Source organism: Gossypium raimondii, chromosome 1 (assembly GCF_025698545.1).
Source record: "Gossypium raimondii isolate GPD5lz chromosome 1, ASM2569854v1, whole genome shotgun sequence".
Classification (NCBI taxonomy): Eukaryota; Viridiplantae; Streptophyta; class Magnoliopsida; order Malvales; family Malvaceae; genus Gossypium; species Gossypium raimondii.
In genome coordinates, this window is record NC_068565.1 from 6,151,858 (window position 1) to 6,173,787 (window position 21,930).

The 21,930-nt window shown below is 38.9% G+C and overlaps 3 protein-coding genes across 3 annotated transcripts; 1 reads left to right on the forward strand and 2 right to left on the reverse strand.

Annotated features, from left to right (window-relative positions):
- Window positions 1-391: 391 nt before the first annotated feature.
- LOC105779099 (uncharacterized) lies at window positions 392-3,175 on the forward strand. The gene has a single exon (XM_012602851.2). It carries the CDS (start codon window positions 392-394, stop codon window positions 3,173-3,175), a length of 2,784 nt encoding a protein of 927 aa, XP_012458305.1.
- A 297-nt stretch (window positions 3,176-3,472) lies between these two features.
- Window positions 3,473-4,231, reverse strand: LOC128041246 (putative RING-H2 finger protein ATL19). The gene has a single exon (XM_052630860.1). It carries the CDS (start codon window positions 4,048-4,050, stop codon window positions 3,508-3,510), a length of 543 nt encoding a protein of 180 aa, XP_052486820.1. The 5' UTR covers window positions 4,051-4,231; the 3' UTR covers window positions 3,473-3,507.
- Window positions 4,232-13,046: 8,815 nt separating this feature from the next.
- LOC128031926 (uncharacterized) lies at window positions 13,047-15,062 on the reverse strand. The gene has a single exon (XM_052631309.1). It carries the CDS (start codon window positions 15,060-15,062, stop codon window positions 13,047-13,049), a length of 2,016 nt encoding a protein of 671 aa, XP_052487269.1.
- Window positions 15,063-21,930: the final 6,868 nt, after the last annotated feature.

Consider the following 21,930-nt stretch of genomic DNA (forward strand, 5'->3'; position numbering starts at 1 on the left):
TTAGTTAAGGGCACTACTAATTAACCAGTTGAATATATGAGGGTTTTTGTTTTTCTTTTATTGCTCCCATTTTACATGTATTGAATATATACATTTATTCTTGTATGAGGAATCAAACCAAACATGGAATTATATGTTTGGTTTTTAACCTTCAAAAATGCTAAAATTTTCAATTTAATATTTTACAAATTATAAAGGATTGACTCAAAGTCTTCGGATGCCATTTTTTTCCAAGCTCTAGAACTTGGAAACTTCCTACTAAATAGTAAGGACCATACTATTGGCACAAGAAGTGAGAGCTGTATGATTATATATTCTTAAAACTCATTTCCTGCTTTGCACTGAGTTCTTCATTCCAATCTTGTTTAAAAAAAATTCAAGCCTTGTTATAATGGATTGTTCCATATTCTCTACTTCATCTAAGCTTTTGATTTTTTGTACTTCCTTGCTATTTATCATCTTTTTCATGTGTCTTAATGTAGACTCTGTCACTGCAACTGAGTCTGATTATGGGCTTCACTGTGATTCAGTTGTTCATGAATCAAAACCAGTTGATGAGGAGTTCAACATCTCACCATTTCCTGGACGTCAAAATGGTTACTACAGTGGTGGGGATAATGTCCTGAACCGTAGCTCCGATGGGTATTACTATGGACCTGCGTCGAAAGTTCTCGTTTTCGAAACTCACCACGTTTATACAACAAATGCTGAGGATGTCTATAAGGTGGAAGGAAACTTGATCTTCGAAACCTCGTATTACTATGAACGAAGTTTCTCCAATGGTAGGGAATACTACCATTCGTATTCAAGTGATTCGAGTAGTCGCGGAGCTCTGGAGTTCGGTTTACATGGCTTCTGGTCCAGAACGACCGGGAAGCTTTGCATGGTGGGATCAGGCTACACTTACTCCAAAGAAGGTAATGTGCTTCATCTTGCAGCTGTTGTTAAGTTCAATAATGTCAAGATCTCTAGTGATATCAATACTCTGATCACTGGAACCATGGATAGCTTGAATCCTGCCGATGAACCGAATTACTTTGAGCCAATTTCGGTGTTGATGTTTCCTCAAGGGAGTTACAAATACGCCAAGGTCCGGAAACAGTTTAGTCAAGGGTGCCCAGGGGGAACTGATGTCCCAAAAAAGGCATCCCTCGGCGTGTCAAGGACTATAACTGTTTGTGATATGTTCTATAGACAAACTGCTTTTGAATTGGAGTATGCAAGTGGTTGTGATTCTTCAAAGAGTTGCAGTCCCTTTAGTGATGGTATTGGATATTTGCCTCGGTTCATGCATTTGAGGATGATCCAGTGCTCGGATGATAAGCTAAGCTTGAGGTTTCTGATAGAGTTTCAGGATGATGCCTATACGAGGTATTATGCTTCTTCCAATTTCAGTACTTCTTTAATTGGAGAAGGATCTTGGGATGCAAAGCAGAACCGGCTTTGTATCATTGCTTGCCGGATCGAAGATGCATCGAGCATCTCCTTGGAGAAGTCTCATGTTGGAGACTGCACAACAAGGTTGAGCGTAAGATTCCCTGCAATCCTATCTTTCAGAAATACAAGTACTGTTGTGGGTGAAATTTGGAGTGACAAGCACAAGAATCAATCTGGTTTCTTCGATAGGATCATGTTCCGGAATACTGACAATAACCGGGGGCAATTTCAACTTCAAGGCTTGAAGTACGAGTACATGGAAACTGACAAAGTGAATAAGTCATGCCCAAAGAAGAGTAGAAATAGGAACAGTACTGGAGAGTACCTAGATGGCTATTCTCAAGACATGGCTTTTAGCATGTCAATCAAATATCAAAAGAGAAGTATCGGATGGGGTTCTTCCAAGCCTCTTGCAGTCGGCGATCAACCTCATCAGAGGTTTCCCCTTCTAATACCATCCTCAAGCTCAAGACCTAAAAGTGCTGGTGTTGAGTCTATTGCCAGTGGTAGCTTGCTTAATATCAGCTATGAGATGAGAATTGAGCTAAATAGTTTGAAATTGGATCATGGCCTCGATCCATTTAACCAATCTTCAAATGGATATTTAGAAATCCGAATTTCTGCTGAAGGGGTTTATGATGCTGAAACAGGTCATCTGTGCATGGTTGGCTGCAGACATTTGAGGTCACCCAATGGATCAACGGACTGCGATATCCTTGTAAATGTTCATTTTCCTCCATTGGACTCAGATAGGAAAGGAAGTAAAATCAAGGGAAGTATCGAGAGCACGCGTGCCAAAACCGATCATCTGCACTTCGAAACTTTGGAGTTTTCAGGACGAGCTTATTATGGTAGCTGGGCAATGGAATCATTTTGGAGAATGGATTTCGAGATGATCATGTCTGTCATATCCAACACTCTAGCAATTGTCTTTGTAGTACTTCAAATCTTTCATGTGAGGAGGCACCCTGCTGTTTGTCCTTCGGTTTCATTTCTAATGCTTGTCATCCTAGCCCTGGGACACTTGATCCCTTTGGTTCTAAATCTCGAAGCAATGTTCAATCAAGATAGTGAACGAACTGTCTGGGCAAGAAGCGGAACATGGCTAGAAATGAACGAGGTGGTCATTAGAGCAGTCACAATGGTGGCTTTTCTGATGCATTTCCGTCTTCTGATGCTCTCATGGACTGCTAGATGTTCTGAGGAAAAGAACGAGGCCTTGTGGATTGCGGAAAAGAGGGGGCTCTATGTATGCCTTCCTGTATACATAGCCGGAGGTTTAATCACTGGCACCGCAAGACAGCATTCGTCATACTACATAGAGCAGACCATTTTAGGAAGTTCAAGAGCATATGCTGGTTTGATCCTTGATGCCTTTCTTTTCCCCCAAATCATCTTCAACATGTTCTTGAACTCGAGAGAACCAGCTCTTTCTCGGTTCTTTTATATCGGAATCACCCTTGTTCGCATGGTCCCTCATGGATATGATCTCTACAGGGTACACAACTATGTTGATATGAACGACTCGTACATTTATGCAGATCCTACTGCAGATTACTACTCAACCGCTTGGGACATCATTATTCCTATGTTGGGCCTGTTCTTTGCTGCAATCATATACTTCCAACAGCGCCTCAGCGGTCGTTGTTTCCTTCCAAAGCGGTTCCGTGAATCAGTGACATATGACAAACTTCCAATCGATTCAGAGGATCAATCACCGTTGAAATCTAGCCCCTAGTGGTGACAGCTTGTGTTACTACTACTTGTACTTACCATGGAAATGTTCCTGTGTTCTGTTTCCGAAATAATTCTGTAAACTCGTCTGTTGTATTGTAAGTTTCCAAAGTCTAATGTAATCTAAACAGTTATGTATCATGAAACCGGTATTTATATCCGATGCATATTCAGCCACAGGTATTCGAGATTGCAGTTATGATCCTTCAAAATTCGAATACATGAAAAAACTTGGAAAATAGACATCAACTTGAAACATCAAACTGATTCATGGTTTTAAATATACACTTGTGTCTGTCTTTTTAATGATCAATACATTTAAAGTTTTTATGCATCTTAAATGCATTTCCGACAAACAGGGCATGTTAGATGATTCTTGAGCCAATGATCAATGCAACTCAAATGAAACATATGTTTACAATCAGGGAAAACCCTGCACGATTCACCAACCACATAATCGTCCAAGCAAATCGGGCACTCGCTCGATTTCAATGCATGTTTATCCACCCCATAAGCCATCGGTGGCAATAGTTTCTCCAAGGCCTGTTGCCTCAACAACAATCTCCCATTTATGCTCTCTGGGAAACCTTCAAGCATATCCAATGGTTGCACGTAGTTAACGACTATGGCACGGTAAGTCGCGGTCCGGACTCGATGAATCCCTCTCCTTAGAATATCGGAAAACAACTTTTCGAATATCGGCCAACTGAGACATTCGCAGATGACATAGATGAATATGAAGACGAACGAGGTAGCAATGATGCAGGCTCCAACAATGCAGGATAATAAGACAATAGCAATACCAAGGGCTGTAAGAGAAGATATTATAAGAGGTAAATTTAATGAATGGAAGGCGAAACTTAGCGTAATCATCCTCATTAATGTCTGTTTTTTTTCTCTTTTTTTGGCTTGAAAATTGTCTTAAAAGACACCAAAAGCTTGTAACTTTGAGTGTAATGAAAGGAAAACAGGAGAAAATTATTTAAATTGTTTGTAAGAGATTGGATTTGGGATTCCAATTTTAGGTATTTGATTCCAAAAAGTTGTTATGTTTTTAATGGAGAAAACTATAACAGGTGTTTTGGGAGGTTTATTTAGGATCTGCCATATCATTTTCCTTTATAACCCAGAAAAATGAAGCTGTAAAACCAGATTTTCTTGCAAAATTAGAAAATATATATAGAAAAAACACTAATCATTAGTAGTTTTTTTACATGTTTGACATCTAAGAAACATTTCTGAGAATCAAACTACCAATTAATGACGTTAAAGAAAATGAAAAATATATAAATGACATGTTTACATTAGCATATAAAATTGAATTAATTGACTGAATCAATTTAATTTGGTAAATCGGTTGGTGGTCGAATTTAGTTAGGTCAGAAGTCCGTTAATAATTTTTTTTAATATCTTATTTGTTGACACCATTTTTTTGATTGAAAAACGGGGTCGACTTGGGTTTTGAAAATGAAAAAGGGAGTCGCCACCAATCCTTTTTGAGGTGTGATTGGGTCACCTTGGAAAGAGGTTGTTTTTAATAAATAATTTGATTTTATTAAAACAACGGTTTTGGTCTACGAAATCTAGAAAACGGGTTCGGGAGTCGGTTACGTACGAGGAAGGATTAGCACCCTCGTAACGCCCAGAAATTGGTACCTAGTTGATTATCTAATGTCTTGATGTCGAAAATTGAGAACTTGAAATAATTAAAAATACGATCCTTGTATTAAAATGAAAATTTTTGGAAAAAGAAATATATTTCACATTAATCGAGAAAGAGAATCATATCCAGTAAGTTAGAATACAATATCTCAAATTCTCGATACACGAATGAAAAATGCTTATTTAAAAAATATTTTAGCCATCTTGGATTTAAAAATGAGATCACGACCAGTAAGTTAGGACGTGATTTTTTTAATCCTGAGGTCATCTAAAATTTGAGTTTAAAAAGATTCGTACATTTAGATTTATCGAGAAAATCGAAACCCAGTAAGTTAGGGCACGATTTTCTTGAATCCAAACACGAAATGCCATTTTTCAAAAAAAAAAAAATTTTGTTATATCGAGTAAAAATAAAGCACAAAATCATAGTGAAAGCAAATTACATTATTTATGCATGGCAAAATCATAATGAACATGAAAATATAAGAACGATGCAAGCAATAGCAATCAATATGAACGATCAAACTTACAACATAGAAAATAACAAAATAAAAAACGAATAAAGTTAAATCATTCATTCAAAATAATAACAAAATGAAATAAATAAATAGCAAATACAATTAAGTATAAAAGATATATATAGACATGAACTAAAATATGTGTATACATGAATTAACAAAATATATAAAGTATATTTTATATAAAATAAATAAATATGCGTATATATAAAAAAATATGTACATATAGGTGTATAAAACTATGGAATACGAAGATAAAGAAATACATATAAAAAGTAAGTGTATATATATATTGTAAAATAAAAGAAAAAGTATATATGTACAAACTAAAGTTAAAACTGATGAAAATATACATATGTATATAAATAAATACGTTAATTTATATACATACTAAAAATATATTGAAAATGTGTATGTATATGCGGATTTAAAAAATATAAAAAAGGTGTATTTTAGACTATAAAGATTATATATAGATATGTATGTATTTATGAAAATGAAAATATGTATATAGATATATAGATAGGTACATAAGTTGTAAAATATATAAATATATATATGTACCAGAAGTTTAAATAAAATCAATATAAATAAATAGGTAATAATAATAATAGTAATAATAATAATAATAATAATAATAATAATAATAATAATAATAATAATAGGACTAATTCAAAACGGGAACGAAATCTCAGGGCTGAAATCAAAAATAAAACAGAATAAAGGATCAAAATGTAATATGCGCGAAAAAAGGGGGGACCAAAATGGTAAATACCCCGAAGCCCCAAAACGCAATGCAGCAGAGGGTCAAATTAGAACAAAAACAGAATTCTGAGGAGAAATTGAAAAATAGGAAATAGCGAAACAGGACCAAATTGCAACGCGCTACAAAGTTGGAGGGACTACGCGCCCAAATATCCCATTTAAAGAAAACACGCTGATCCTTCCACAGGTCGGGTCACTTGCATGGTCGAGCTCAATACGACGCCGTTTTGGAGCCACTGATCAGACTCCAAACGGCGTCGTTTCACACATCATGTAAGGGCCAAAAGAACCCTAATCTGATAGCCTCCACTTCAATTTTAAACAAACAAATAGAAAAAAAAATAAAAAAAATAAAAAAACAACAAAAGAAGAAAACAAAGAGCCCGAAAGCTCTCCTCCCTGCGCCTCTCTTGGCCCTTAAGCTTAGGCCGCCATCTCCGCCTCCATGGCGATGGCCGGAGTTGCGTGAGAACGGCCCCTAGGCCTCCCCCTTTTTGCGGCGTCCCCGAAGGCTAAGCCTTCTCAACCGCGAGATCAAAAGGAAAAGGGATGAAACGCCCCTTTTGGCTTGACTCCGACGACGGCAAGGGTGGGGTTCCGACACCAGCCCGTCGAAGCGATAAGGTATTTTCTCCTTTCCTTTTTAATTCCATTTTCCTTGTTAAAAGACCGCAGAAAAGTAAATAACAAATATAGGAGTAGAGTAAATAAGAACACAGGAACAAAGAAGAATAAACTGGAGTCAACCTTTTGATCTGCTTTTTCTTTTTTGAATTCAAAACGCTGTAAAAAAATGTACAGAGATATTGTTTGGCTTTTATAGCCAATTTACATTGTATTTTTTGGTTGTATTCTATTGCTTTGCACTATCTGTTGCGTGCTCCAGCTTTTTCTGTCATTTTGCAGGTGTTGATGAAGCTAGGCACGGTGGGTGGCGATGGGACAAGGCGAACGGCAGAGGGATGGGTGTGGCGCTAGGTTTGGCTAGGGTTTCAATTTTCTGAAACCCTAGTTGGATTTTTGGGGGGAATTGGGCTCCGAATTTGGGCCTCGGGTTTAGGTTTTAATTGGGCTTGTGGGTTGGTGTTTAGGCTGGTCCAATTAATTTTGTAATGTAACTGGGCCATTTGGGCTGAAATTTGTTTTACTGGTAGGGCCCGGGCAAATTTGGGCTTCTACAGCTGCCCCTCTTTGCTCGTTGTCGTGTAACGATAACAGAGCAAAGACTAAGAAAGACCAATTTTTGCCCAGTCTTGCCGAGGAAAAGATTCGCTGTTGAGGCTTCAATCTGTTCCGCTGCGTCGCCTGGAAGTAAGATTCGCCGTTGTGGCTTCGATCTTTTAAATTGCAATGTCGGGGAAGTGAGGTTCGCCGTTGTAGCTTCAATCTGTTCCATTGCATCGCCAAAAATAAGATTCACCGTTGTGGCTTCGATCTTTTAAATTGCAATGTCGAGGAAGTGAGATTCGCTGTTGTAGCTTCAATCTGCTCCACTGCATCGCCAAGAGTAAGATTTACCGTTGTGGCTTCGACCTTTTAAATTGCAATGTCGGGGAAGTGAGATTCGTTGTTGTAGCTTCAATCTGCTCCGCTGTATCGCCAGAAGTAAGATTCGCTGCTGTGGCTTCAATCTTTTAAATTGCAATGTCGGGGAAGTGAGATTCGCTGTTGTAGCTTCAATCTGCTCCGCTGCGTCGCCAGAAGTAAGATTCGCCGCTGTGGCTTCGATCTTTTAAATTGCAATGTCGGGGAAGTGAGATTCGCTGTTGTAGCTTCAATCTGCTCCGTTGCATCGCCAGAAGTAAGATTCGCCACTGTGGCTTCGATCTTTTAAATTGCAAACTATGGTTTCTTCGATCTGCTTCGCTTTCAGTACAGGAAAGCAAGATCTGCTATCTTCATTGATCTGTTCTCTAGGGAACATGACCTGTATAATCCATTTGATGGACCTATTTATGTCTAGTAATTAGGATGACCAGAATGAATCAAATGCTCCTAACTAGACGTGTATGAATGACATTTGAATGAATGCCGAAATGTCATGAAAGTGATTCCTTAATGCTTAGGTTATCATCACGCAAAAGCTTATTAAGGTTTATCGCTGACATGCTACAACGCCTTCTTGCTCGACTGGCAAATCCAAAGAAACACTTAATCAAATTGCCCCCACTGTAAACCTCCAAGTTCAATCCACTGGATGCAAAATTTGAACCATCTTTCTCCCGCTGTAACCCAAAGGTAGAAAGATCTGGCCTTTTCTCGATCCTCTGCTATCACAATTCAATGATACAGAATGTGAAGCTCTTTGGTCCTTTAACCCATTCCCAAGGTGTTATACTAAATGTTTATGCTCAATGAAGAGTTTTCTTCTCCCAGAAGACATTTTCTTATTGCTTGGTGAACATCACTTGTTTGTTCATTGAAGCTTTGCCACCAACACGACATCTTGTCATTTTGTTCAATGTTTGGACAACAAAATTTGAAAGGATAGTCCTGACTTGTACTTTTCCCTTTTAGACACTTTGAATTTGGTGTGCTTTAAACAACAGTCTTGTTTCAGGTTCCTTCATTATTTAGAAATTTCTAGAGTAATATGCAAAACTCCATTTGCTTGAACATTCAGTTCATTAATAGTTATTCTAAATGTTTTTCGAAAAGATTACCACAACGATCAAACAAATGTTATTGAGAACAAATCTCGAAATGAATGAGTTAATCAAGATAGCAAATTTTGCTAAGATAAAAATGAAATAAGACAATAGACAAAATGAAATTTTACTGGGGAGCAAAGCTTGAAATGAATACATTAATCAAGACAACAAATTTTGCCAAGATTCAAAGTATAAGATGACGACAGGTGCCCCAGATATCGCAGCACGAGCTTCTCTGCATAAGTTTTCTAAAGACCATTTAATATGTGTTTAGGGAATCTACAGTATTCTGTCGATACCCCAAGATGTCACCTATTCCTTGTGATTCAGGTATAGTAAGACTACCATATGCCTCAGATCCTGATCAAAATTTGGGCTATTCCGTTCACCTCACGCTTCTTTAAAATTTGAGCCGTCTTTTTCAGGTTTTCAACTCAAATCCCCTTTGGTCTCAAGGCGCCCTTTGCGGGTTTTCACCTTGGCCTCTCCCCCCTTTTTTTTTTTTTGAATGCCCCTTTTTCAAGTGAAATATTTCTTGACTGAGTCTGAATTTACAGGATTTGGCAGGCTTTTACCATCCATCTCACTCAGGATTAAAGCTCCTCCTGAAAATGCCTTTTTTACCACATAAGGACCTTCCTAATTTGGCATCCATTTTCCTCTAAAATCCTTTTGTAGAGGAAGGATCTTTTTCAAAACCAGGTCCCCCTTGTAAAATTCTCTGGGACGAAATTTTTTGTTATAGGCTCGCATCATTCGTTTCTAATACATCTGACCATGACGAATAGCTTTTAACCTCTTTTCTTCTACCAAGTTTAGCTGGTCATATCGAGATTGAATCCATTCAGCCTCATCCAACTTTAGTTCGGCTAATACTCGGAGGGAAGGAATTTCAACTTCTATGGGTAAAACTGCTTCCATCCCATAGACTAAAGAAAACGGTGTTGCCCCAGTAGAGGTCCTAATAGAAGTACGATATGCCAGGAGAGCAAAAGGTAATTTCTCGTGCCAGTCTTTGTAGGTTTCAGTCATTTTTCCTACAATTTTCTTGATGTTCTTGTTAGCTGCTTCCACGGCACCATTCATTTTTGGACGGTACGGTGACGAATTGTGGTGTCTGATCTTAAACTGACTACAAACATCCGCTATTAAGTTGTTGTTTAAGTTCATCGCATTATCGGATATGATCATTTCAGGCATCCCATATCGACATATGATCTCTTTTTTCAGAAACTTGCTAACTGGCGACTTCGTGACATTTGCATATGAAGCAGCCTCCACCCATTTAGTGAAGTAATCAATAACCACAAAGATAAAACGATGCCCATTGGAAGCTTTTGGAGATATTGGCCCGATAACGTCCATTCCCCACATGGAAAAAGGCCATGGAGAAACCATAACATGAAGGGGTGAAGGTGGTGCGTGCATTTTGTCACTATAAATTTGACATTTATGGCACCTTTTGGCATAAGTAATGCAATCCCCTTCCATGGTGGACCAATAGTACCCAAATCTCATAATTTGTCTGGCCATCGTGAAGCCGTTGGCATGCGTTCCGCAGATACCTTCATGCACTTCTTCCGAAATTTCCTTTGCCTCGACAGTATCCACACACCTCAACAATACTTGATCTTTTCCCTTTTTATACAAAATTTCCCCATCTAGGACATAGTCAATGGCTAATCTCCTTAATGTCTTCTTATCATTTTCTGTCGCATGGTCAGGGTACTCACGACTCTTCACATATCGTAATATGTCATGGTACCAAGGGTGATCATCCTTTCCCTCTTCATTGTCAATGTTGCAACAATGGGCTGGAGCCTCATAGATGTTGATCTGGATAGGCTTCATATCTTCTAATTTGTTCACTTTAAACATGGAGGCTAAAGTGGCCAAAGCATCTGCCATCTGGTTTTCATCTCGCGGGAGGTAACTAAAGGTGACACTATCAAATTCCTCAATCAATTCCATAACCAATTTTCGATAACGGCCAACTTGGTCTCTTGTTTCCCATTCCCTTTGGTGATAAATTACTAATGCGAGTCCCCAGTATACCTCTAGCACCTTAATTTTCCGCTCTATGGTCGCCTGAATGCCTATAATGCAAGCTTCATACTCAGCCATATTATTTGTGCAGTCAAAGTCCAATTTGCTAGTGAAAGGATAATAATCCCCACTAGAAGACACGAGTACTGCCCCAACTCCGTTGCCTATAGCATTTGAAGCTCCGTCAAAACTCAACTTCCAAGGACCACCTTTTTGGAAATCTTTCTCTACATTTGTGATATACATCAAATCTTCATTTGGGAAATCGAAGTTCAATGGCTCATAATCATCCAGAGCCCTACTTGCTAGGAATTCCGCTATTGTACTCCCTTTGACCGCCTTCTGGTTTACATAGACTATGTCAAATTCAGATAGAAGAATTTGCCATCGGGCCATTCTTCCATTCAGAGCGGTTGACTCCATTAAGTATTTCAGAGGGTCTAATTTGGAGATTAACTAGGTCGTATGGTACAACATGTACTGTCTTAGTCTCCAAGTTGTCCAGATTAGGGCACAACATAATTTCTCGATTGGCGAATATCTTGTTTCGCATTCAGTGAACTTCTTACTGAGATAGTAGATTACTCTTTCCCTTCGTCCTGATTCATCATGTTGACCAAGCACGCATCCCATGGAATTTTCAAATACTGCCAAATACAGTATGAGCGGTTTGTCTGGGCAGGGTGGCATCAGCACTGGGGCATTGGATAAGTAATGTTTGACTTTTTCAAAAGTTTTTTGACATTCATCATCCCATACACCAGGATTATGTTTCTTGAGGAGGCGAAATATGGGGTCACATTTCTCAGTTAGCTGTGAGATGAACCGAGCAATATAGTTCAGCCTTCCTAGAAAACCTCGAGCCTCTTTTTGAGTACGCGGCGGGGGTAATTCTTGTATTGCTCTTACTTTGTCAGGATCAATCTCAATTCCTCTCTCACTGACCACGAACCCAAGCAATTTTCCTGATCTAACCTAAGCAATAATTTCTTAAGGACCTGCACATGTTCCTCTTCTGTTTTAGATTTTGCAATCATGTCATCAACATAGACCTCTAACTCCTTATGCATCATATCATGGAACAGTGTTACCATGGCCCTCTGATACGTTGCCCCTGCATTTTTCAACCCAAATGGCATCACCTTATAACAAAAGGTTCCCCATAGGGTTATGAATGTAGTTTTCTTCATATCCTCAAGATGCATTTTAATTTGGTTATATCCAGAGAAGCCATCCATGAAAGAAAACAGCGAATGTCCTGCCGTGTTGTCCACCAAGGCGTCGATGTGCGGCAAGGGAAAGTTATCTTTAGGGCTAGCCTTATTTAAATCTCTATAATCTACACACATTCGTACCTTCCCATCTTTTTTAGGGACAGGAACGATATTGGCTACCCACTCGGAGTATTTGACCACCTGCAGGAATCCAGCGTCGAATTGTTTTTGCACCTCCTCTTTTATTTTTAACACAACATCAGGCCTCATTCTTCGGAGTTTTTGCTGAACTGGTTTGTAATCTTCCTTTATAGGAAGTCGGTGAACTACGATGTCAGTACTTAACCCCGGCATATCTTGGTATGACCATGCGAAGACATCTTTGAACTCTCGAAGCAATTTAACGAGGTCTTGTTTCACTTCTTCAGCTATGCACGTGCCAATCTTTACCACCTTTCCCTCTTCCAGGATCACTGTCTCTATCGTCTCCTCGTGAGGTAGAATCTGTTTCTCTTCCTGCTCTACCATCCTCAACAAGTCCGGATATAGGTTGCAATCTGTGTTATCTTCAAAATCTTGAAATTCCTCTAAACACATATCTCTTTCAAAAGGATTTTCTAAGTCCATAGTAGAGTCACTCATATCATTGATATCTTGGGACCTGTTATAGGTATCAAAGAATGTATAGGGAATGTATGAATTTAAGGATTCTTATTTAGTATGACCATGAATAAAGAATGATTCGGAATAAAAGCATTCAAGATGACTATTCGTATGAAAGAATGAAAAGAATTTTAAAAGAATATATACTCAAAATGTGAAGATATATTTCATTGAAATCACAATGTCCACATATAAGCCCATTTCAGTTCTCAAAAGTTTTCATTTTCTCTAGGCTTAGAATAATTAATATGTTTTGAATATTACTCTGGAAAAGCTCTAAAAACTTCAGGCATTTCTTCTGCAGTCCAATTGTTTAAAACACTCCCAGGTTCAACGGGATAGATGCCTGATGTACTTCATTCTTCAGATTCTTCTTCAAATATGGCATTGATGCTTAAGTTTCCTAACATTTCCTCTGCGGTCTTCTTTCTTGGAGTCCTCAGTCCAGAATACATGGTTCCTCCCGATATGAATGTCTGGGATATGTGGGGGAAAGCCATAGGTTCCCAATCAACTTCTTTTCCGTTCAAACACACCTTCCTCCTATCTTGTCTTTTCTCTAACCCTTTCCTTCTCTGCTTGACATTTGGTTTAAATCCTAAACCAAAACGGTCTTGTTTGTCTTTCACCACTGGTGCCTCTATCCTTCCTTGAAGGCATCTTCCCAGTCCTCTTCCAGGCACAGCTCCTTTCCCAACTGTCATTTGTAGTCCCATCCTTGTGGCTTTAGATATGCTGGGCATTGGGATTTTCTTTCCCTCAGTGACAAAAGTTGCATTTACGAACTCTAAGGATCGAAAAGAACATTCGACCGCATCATCATCCACTCCCAAATATGGTGCGTCACTGGTTACCGATGCAATGATGTCTTCCTCAGCGTCAATCGTAATTAACCGGCCTTCTGTCACTAATTTCAACTTCTGGTGCAATGATGAAGGCACCACCCCTGCTGAATGAATCCATGGTCTCCCCAGTAAGCAATTATACGAAGGCTTAATATCCATCACTAAGAAATCCACTTCGTACGTATTTGGGCCAATCAAGAGAGGTACTTCTATTCTTCCCATCACCTTTCTTTCGGTACCATCAAATGCTCTCACTATGTTCTGGCATGATTTCATGTGAGAGCTGTCCACCGGTACTCTATTTAAGGTGGATAGGGGTAAAACATTCAAGGCTGATCCATTATCAATTAGCACTCTTGACAACATATGTTTCCCGCAGTAAGTAGAAACATGTAAGGCTTTGGTGGCTCCTCTTCCCCCGGGCGGTATTTCATCATCATTAAAGAAAATGAAATTGTCGGCACTGATATTATTAACCAAACGGTCCAACTTATTCACTGAGATATCATCAGCGACGTAAGTTTCATTTAGCACCTTAATCAGCGCATTACGATGTATCTCTGAACTTAGGAGCAATTCAAGCATCGAGATACGAGTCGGTTGCTTATGTAATTGTTCTACCACACTGTACTCGCTATGTTTTAAGAATTTTAGAAATTCATTAGCCTCATTTTCAGTTACCGGCTGATTGATACGCGTCTCAATTTTGTCTGTCTTTGCTTTTCCCAATTCAACCGCTAAGGCTTTTCCTTTTCCAGATTCCACTCTTGCGTTTGCCGGATCATAGCGTTTTCCACTTCGTGTATAGAATCCTTCATCCTCTCCTGAAGCATTTACCAAGCTCTCTTCTCCTGGGATTGTTACGTTGCAGTTGTAATTCCAAGGAATCTTTTTGCTATCCTTGTAGGGAAATGATACAGGTTTTTGGATTATGACATTTGGTGCTATTTGTATTCCAGATTCTTTGTTCATTGGTTTTGAAATAATTACCACCGGGTAATTAGCTTTTTGGGCTTTCCCCGTAGATCCTTCTTCTGTAGCATAAACCTCTCCTTCTTCTAGTCCATCAATCTCTTCATAAAACTCTAACTCTTTGCTATCCATTAAGCTTTGCACCATAGTTCTGAATTCGGTACACTTTTGGGTGTCATGGCCTTCTTTTGCGTGGAACTCACAAAACTTCATTGCTCCTTCAGACCTTTCTATTGAATTTTGCTTGGTGAGACCTCTTTTCACCATTTGTTTCCAAACCCATTCAAGGGGAGTCCTTATCTCGGCTACGTTGGCTTTGACTCTCTTTCTTCCGTTCTCAATTATCGCGTTCACCCCTTTATTGTCATGATTGGGCAACGGATTCTCTACTACATTTGGTCCTGATGAGTCACCAATCTTTACAATCCCCAAATTGATAAGTTTTTCAACTAACTTCTTGAATGCAATGCAGTTTTCAATCGAATGCCCATTGGTCCCCGCGTGATACTTGCATTGGGCGTTTGGGTCATACCACTTAGGGTATGGGGGTTGCATTGGTTTCAGGTAATATGGAGATACCACATGTGCATCGAATAAGTTCTGGTACAATTCCCTATACGTCACTGGGATGGGTGTGAATTGAAGTCTCTCTACATTTGGCCTTGGATTAGATTCCTGTTTCGAAGAACCTTGCCGATTAGCGGTTACTGCTCTGGCTTATCCCACCGTGATTGTTTTAGAATGGTCCTTGTTAAACATGCTTGTATTGTTTATCTCGTGCTCCTTCTTCCTTGGAGCCGACCTTTTAGTACTTTCTCCTGCTTCTATCTTGCCACATCTTATGGCGTTGTCTATCATTTCTCCAGACATTACTATGTCTGAAAAGCTTTTAGTGGAACTGCCCAACATGTGATTGAGAAATGGAGCTTTCAAGGTATTGATAAAAAGCATGGTTACCTCATTCTCTAAAAGTGGTGGTTGAACTTGTGCTGCTACCTCCCTCCATCTCCGAGCATACTGGCGAAAGCTCTCATTAGTTTTCTTTTCCATGTTTTGCAATACAATTCGATCGGGTGCTATATCCATCACATGTTTGTACTGCTTTATAAAGGCCTGCGCCAAATCTTTCCAAGAGTGGATTTCGGTTCGACTCAATTGATTGTACCATCTAGCCGCTGACCCGATCAAACTATCTTGAAAACAGTGAACCAACAGTTGCTCATTGTTGATGTACCCGGTCATCCTTCGATAAAACATAGTGATATGAGCTTCGGGACAACTTGTCCCGTCATATTTTTCAAACTTTGGCATCTTAAACTTGGGAGGGAGGACCAAATCTGGTACCAAGCTTAGATCTTTAGCGTCCATCCCATGATAATTCTCGCTACTTTCCATGGCTTTAAATTTCTCTTCGAGCCATTTACATCTTTCCTCCAATCGGCTCGGCAGTTCTTCATTTGTTTTCTCTTTTCCCATCATTTCGTCAAAATCGGGTACTATGGGATTAGTAGAGGCTTCTCCGATATGAGAACCTATTCCAGTTTGGAAATTTACTGGCATTGAGGCACCAGTTTGAAACTGCTGAGGCCTGATAGTAACAGATGATCTGCGTGGTTGCACCTCAGCTTGGGTTTGCGCATGAGGAGGAGTGAAACCTGGGGGATAAAGAGGGCTATCATTATTTTCTTCTTCTGTATTAACCACGGGGTCTTTTCCTTTGTCGCTTCCCCCTTTGAACAACTGCATTAATTCAGCTATCATGCTTTTTTGAGACTCTATCATTTCGTTCTTCATATCTTGTTGAATCTTCTCTAACCGCTCTTGCATTTGTTCTTGCATCTCCTTTTAGAGTTGTTCGAGTCTTTCGAGTCTTTGATCCATGGATTTTGTTTTGTGACGGGTACCGTAGTGATAAACGGTTGGCGAAATTTTGTTAGTTTCCAGGGTAATATCTGTCATAATTTTAAATTAATTAGGCTCCCTTTTTAAAACTTGATGCATATGATGATATGTAGATGCATGAATGCAAAAAAGAGGCACTGATTCTAATTCAACTTCATTAGAAAACTTTACTAGAGAAGAAATTTCTTTACATAAAATAGATTACATATACGGCTTTGCCCTTATACCCAAAGCCTTAACCTTTTTAAGAAGCCAAGCTAATTCTCGGCCCCGGTCCGATTCCGACTCATACTTCAAACTTAATAGATCAGCTTGAACCGCTAGGGTTTGCAGGTGATCAGCTACCTCGCGTACTTGAACCACTGCCTCACCCATAACATAATCTCTGTCTCTAATATGATCTTGAGACCGCTGGAATTGCCCTTGCCACTGCTCACTACTTCTTTCCAGAAGCTCTATTCGGAATTCGCTGTTTTGCAATGCGTCCTCGAGCTCTCTTACTTGTCCCTTTAATTCTTCAATTTTGTGCAAGCTTGCCTTTAATTCAACCGCAGAATTACGACTACGGTATTGGTGAAGTAGCCTTTCCAGTTCAGTTACTCGGGCATTCAACTTCGTCTTCTCGTTTTGGCAGACTAGTAGACTCTCTCCCAAAGTAACTTCTCGAGTTTGAGTATCCTGAAATTTCTTTTCCCACTGATTAGCTTTCATTTTTTCCTCCTGAATTTCCTGTCGCCATTGTTCTGGCGTTTTACCCAAGCCAGCAGTTCTTATTGACCTACGCAACTTCTTGTAATCCATCTTCAGGCTGTCTAAATCTTCTTCTGCCTTGTTCTTTCCTTTTCTTAATTTGTCGGCCTCTAATCTTTGAATGTCCAAATCCAGTCCTAACTGCATTTTCTCTTCCTCTAACTGCTCTACTTTCTTCCCTATCTCCAAACTCCTTTTTTTCAAATTCTTGCTTGATAATTTCTATCTCAGAGGGCAATACTTGTAGGTGTTCCTCTAAAGATCGAGCAGTTTCTGGATTTGATTCTGAGATATTATCGTTGACCCTTTGATCATGCTACTGGCTATACTCGGGGGTCATTGTCGGACCCACGGCTAAAATCTTCATTCGGCGAGTTTGGTTCCAAGCATTAGACACTTCTCGAACCTTTTTCTTGTAATTGTCCTCCCTATAGGAAAAATAACAATAGGCCAACCCCTGCGTTACTGGTACGAATTGTCGTGATCTATACTATCTGGATACGAGTAGGGGAACATATCCAATAGCTCCCCATATCCCGAGCAGAGAAACCCGGTCGAAATCTCCATATCGGTACAATATCTCATCAGGAATTAACCAAGGAGCCCTCCATTCAATATCTTCATCCTGGAGATTCTGGAGTATCTCCATCCATCCTTCTTCTAAAATATCATCCCGTTTTGGCGTGGCCACCAATTCCTCTAGAGGGGAGTAGCTGTTAGAGAATACTCGATAAGAGACCTTTTTCACTTTCCAGAAATGGCTATGAAACCATGCCAATAAAAGCTGTGCGCATCCAATAAACCTTCCCTCACCTATTTTCTGACATGCACTCAGGGATCTGAAAGTTTCAGCCAGTATTGCCGGAACCGGTGTAACCCATTTACTAAGCCGATCAAACAAATCAGATACAGCCTCGTCTATGTGCCCTAAAGCTTTGGGGAAGACCACTAGCCCGTAGATACCTAAAGCGAAGACATTGACCCTTTTCTTTACGTCAGGATGTACAAGCACCAAATCTCATAAGCTTTTCCAATGGACACATTTACTGTCGCCCTTCTGTTGGATTCGGGCAGCGACCCACTGCTCGCTTATCCCAGTGATGTTCATTAATTTCCTTAACAACGGAGGGACACAAGCAGCTCTAGAATAAACCCTGTAGACTTGAAACTTTGGGCACCGAAGCAAGGTCATATACTCCTCCACAGTAGGCATCAAATCTACTTTCCCAAAAGTGAAACAACTGTAGGCAGGATTCCAAAACTGAGAAAGGGCTCGGAATAAATACTTGTCCACTTTGACACTGAGCAGATAAGGTAGGTCACCGTAGTTACAATAGAACAGCTGCTCGGTCTCGACATCCCACTGATCCCAGACTTCTTTCATTTCTCGAAGGTCATTCTGGATTACACTGATACGGGTGAAATCCCACAATTCTGACACGTGCCCTTCGGTAAGGCTATCCCCTTTCTCCTATTGTGTCGTCTCAGCCCATACTTGCACAGCCGCATTATCTTCTACTTTATCAAGAAATCCCTTTTCCATGATAAGCTTTCGTTTTAGACACTGAACATGAATCGACACCTCTTTTAGAATGACAATGCCATACAATAAAAAATAAAGCAAAAATAGTATTACGCAGAACAAGATTTAACGTAAATGACGATAAACATAGCATCCATTTAGGTAAGCACTAAGGTTTGGCGTAGCTCCACCTAGGTCGATTCTTATGGCTCATTACATGTGGTTTGGTTCTAAGTAGGGTACCTGAACCAGCAGATTCCTCAATCCTTACCCATTATAGGCTCATACAGACTGAGTTCAGTTCAGGGGAATACATTTCCCTATGGCCATGCGGAGATGAAAATCTCACGAAGACATAGGTATGGATGTATCCCGGAAGCGATTCACTATCCCATGCGGAGGTGAAAACCTCACGAAGGCGTAGCTTCTCACTCCCACTTAAGAGGTGTGACCAACGGTCTTGCAATGCAATGTGCAGAGGTATATAAAAAATTTAAAATACAAAACATGATAAAAACTATAACTCAAAATAAAATGCAATGAGAGGATCGTATATTTAAATCAAATTTTCAACTTTCGACAAAAAGACAAGAGATAATCAACTCGTGGCTTGACTCTCTTATTTATGTCCCCAGCGGAGTCGCCAAGCTGTTGACACCATTTTTTTGATTGAAAAACGGGGTCGACTTGGGTTTTGAAAATGAAAAAGGGAGTTGCCACCAATCCTTTTTGAGATGTGATTGGGTCACCTTGGAAAGAGGTTGTTTTTAATAAATAATTTGATTTTATTAAAACAACGATTTTGGTCTACTAAATCTAGAAAATGGGTTCGGGAGTCGGTTACGTACGAGGAAGGATTAGCACCCTCGTAACGCCCAGAAATTGGTACCTAGTTGATTATCTAATGTCTTGATGTCGAAAATTGAGAACTTGAAAGAATTAAAAATACAATCCTTGTATTAAAATGAAAATTTTTGGAAAAAGAAATATAATTCACGTTAATCGAGAAAGAGAATCATATCCAGTAAGTTAGAATACAATATCTCAAATTCTCGATACGCGAATGAAAAATGCTTATTTAAAAGATATTTTAGCCATCTCAGATTTAAAAATGAGATCACGACCAGTAAGTTAGGACGTGATTTTTTTAATCCCGAGGTCATCTAAAATTTGAGTTTAAAAAGATTCGTACATTTAGATTTATCGAGAAAATCGAAACCCAGTAAGTTAGGGCACGATTTTCTCGAATCCAAACACGAAATGCCATTTTTCAAAAAAAAATTTTGTTATATCGAGTAAAAATAAAGCACAAAATCATAGTGAAAGCAAATTACATTATTTATGCATGGCAAAATCATAATGAACATGAAAATATAAGAACGATGCAAGCAATAGCAATCAATATGAACGATCAAACTTACAACATAGAAAATAACAAAATAAAAAACGAATAAAGTTAAATCATTCATTCAAAATAATAACAAAATGAAATAAATAAATAGCAAATACAATTAAGTATAAAAGATATATATAAACATGAACTAAAATATGTGTATACATGAATTAACAAAATATATAAAGTATATTTTATATAAAATAAATATGCGTATATATAAAAAATATGTACATATAGGTGTATAAAACTATGGAATACGAAGATAAAGAAATACATATAAAAAGTAAGTGTATATATATATTGTAAAAGAAAAGAAAAAGTATATATGTACAAACTAAAGTTTAAAACGATGAAAATATACATATGTATATAAATAAATACGTTAATTTATATACATACTAAAAATATATTAAAAATGTGTATGTATATGCAGATTTAAAAAATATAAAAAAGGTGTATTTTAGACTATAAAGATTATATATAGATATGTATGTATTTATGAAAATGAAAATATGTATATAGATATATAGATAGGTACATAAGTTGTAAAATATATAAATATATATATGTACCGAAGTTTAAATAAAATCAATATAAATAAATAGGTAATAATAATAATAGTAATAATAATAATAATAATAATAATAATAATAGGACTAATTCAAAACGGGAACGAAATCTCAGGGGTGAAATCAAAAATAAAACAAAATAAAGGATCAAAATGTAATATGCGCGAAAAAAGGGGGGGACCAAAATGGTAAATACCCCGAAGCCCCAAAACGCAGCAAGCAGAGAGGGTCAAATTAGAACAAAAATGTAATTCAGGCGAAATTGAAAAATAGGAAATAGCGAAACAGGACCAAATTGCAACGCGCTACAAAGTCGGAGGGACTACGCGCACAAATATCCCATTTAAAGAAAACACGCGGATCCTTCCCCTGGGTCGGGTCACCGCATGGTCGAAGCTCATCTGACGCCGTTTGGAGCCACTGATTAGACTCCAAACGGCGTCGTTTCACACATCATGTAAGGGTCAAAAGAACCCTAATCTGATAGCCTCCACTTCAATTTTAAACAAACAAAGAGAAACAAAAAAAATATAAAAAATAAAAAAAACAACAAAAGAAGAAAACAGAGAGCCCGAAAGCTCTCCTCCCTGCGCCTCTCTTGGCCCTTAAGCTCAGGCCGCCATCTCCGCCTCCATGGCCGATGGCCGGAGTTGCGTGAGAACGGCCCCTAGGCCTCCCCTTTTTTGCAGCGTCCCCGAAGGCTAAGCCTTCTCAACCGCGACATCAAAAGGAAAAGGGATGAAACGCCCCTTTTGGCTCGACTCCGACGACGGCAAGGGTGGGGTTCCGACACTAGCCCGTCGAAGCGATAAGGTATTTTCTCCTTTCCCTTTTAATTCCGTTTTCCTTGTTAAAAGACCGCAAAAAAGTAAATAACAAATATAGGAGTAGAGTAAATAAGAACACAGGAACAAAGAAGAATAAACTGGAGTCAACCTTTTGATCTGCTTTTTCTTTTTTGAATTCAAAACGCTGTAAAAAATGTACAGAGATATTGTTTGGCTTTTATAGCCAATTTACATTGTATTTTTTGGTTGTATTCTATTGCTTTGCACTATCCGTTGTGTGCTCCGGCTTTTTCTGTCATTTTGCAGGTGTTGATGAAGCTAGGCACGGTGGGTGGCGATGGGACAAGGCGAACGGCAGAGGGATGGGTGCGGCGCTAGGTTTGGCTAGGGTTTCATTTTTCTGAAACCCTAGTTGGATTTTTGGGGGGAATTGGGCTCTAAATTTGGGCCTCGGGTTTGGGTTGTAATTGGGCTTGTGGGTTGGTGTTTAGGCTGG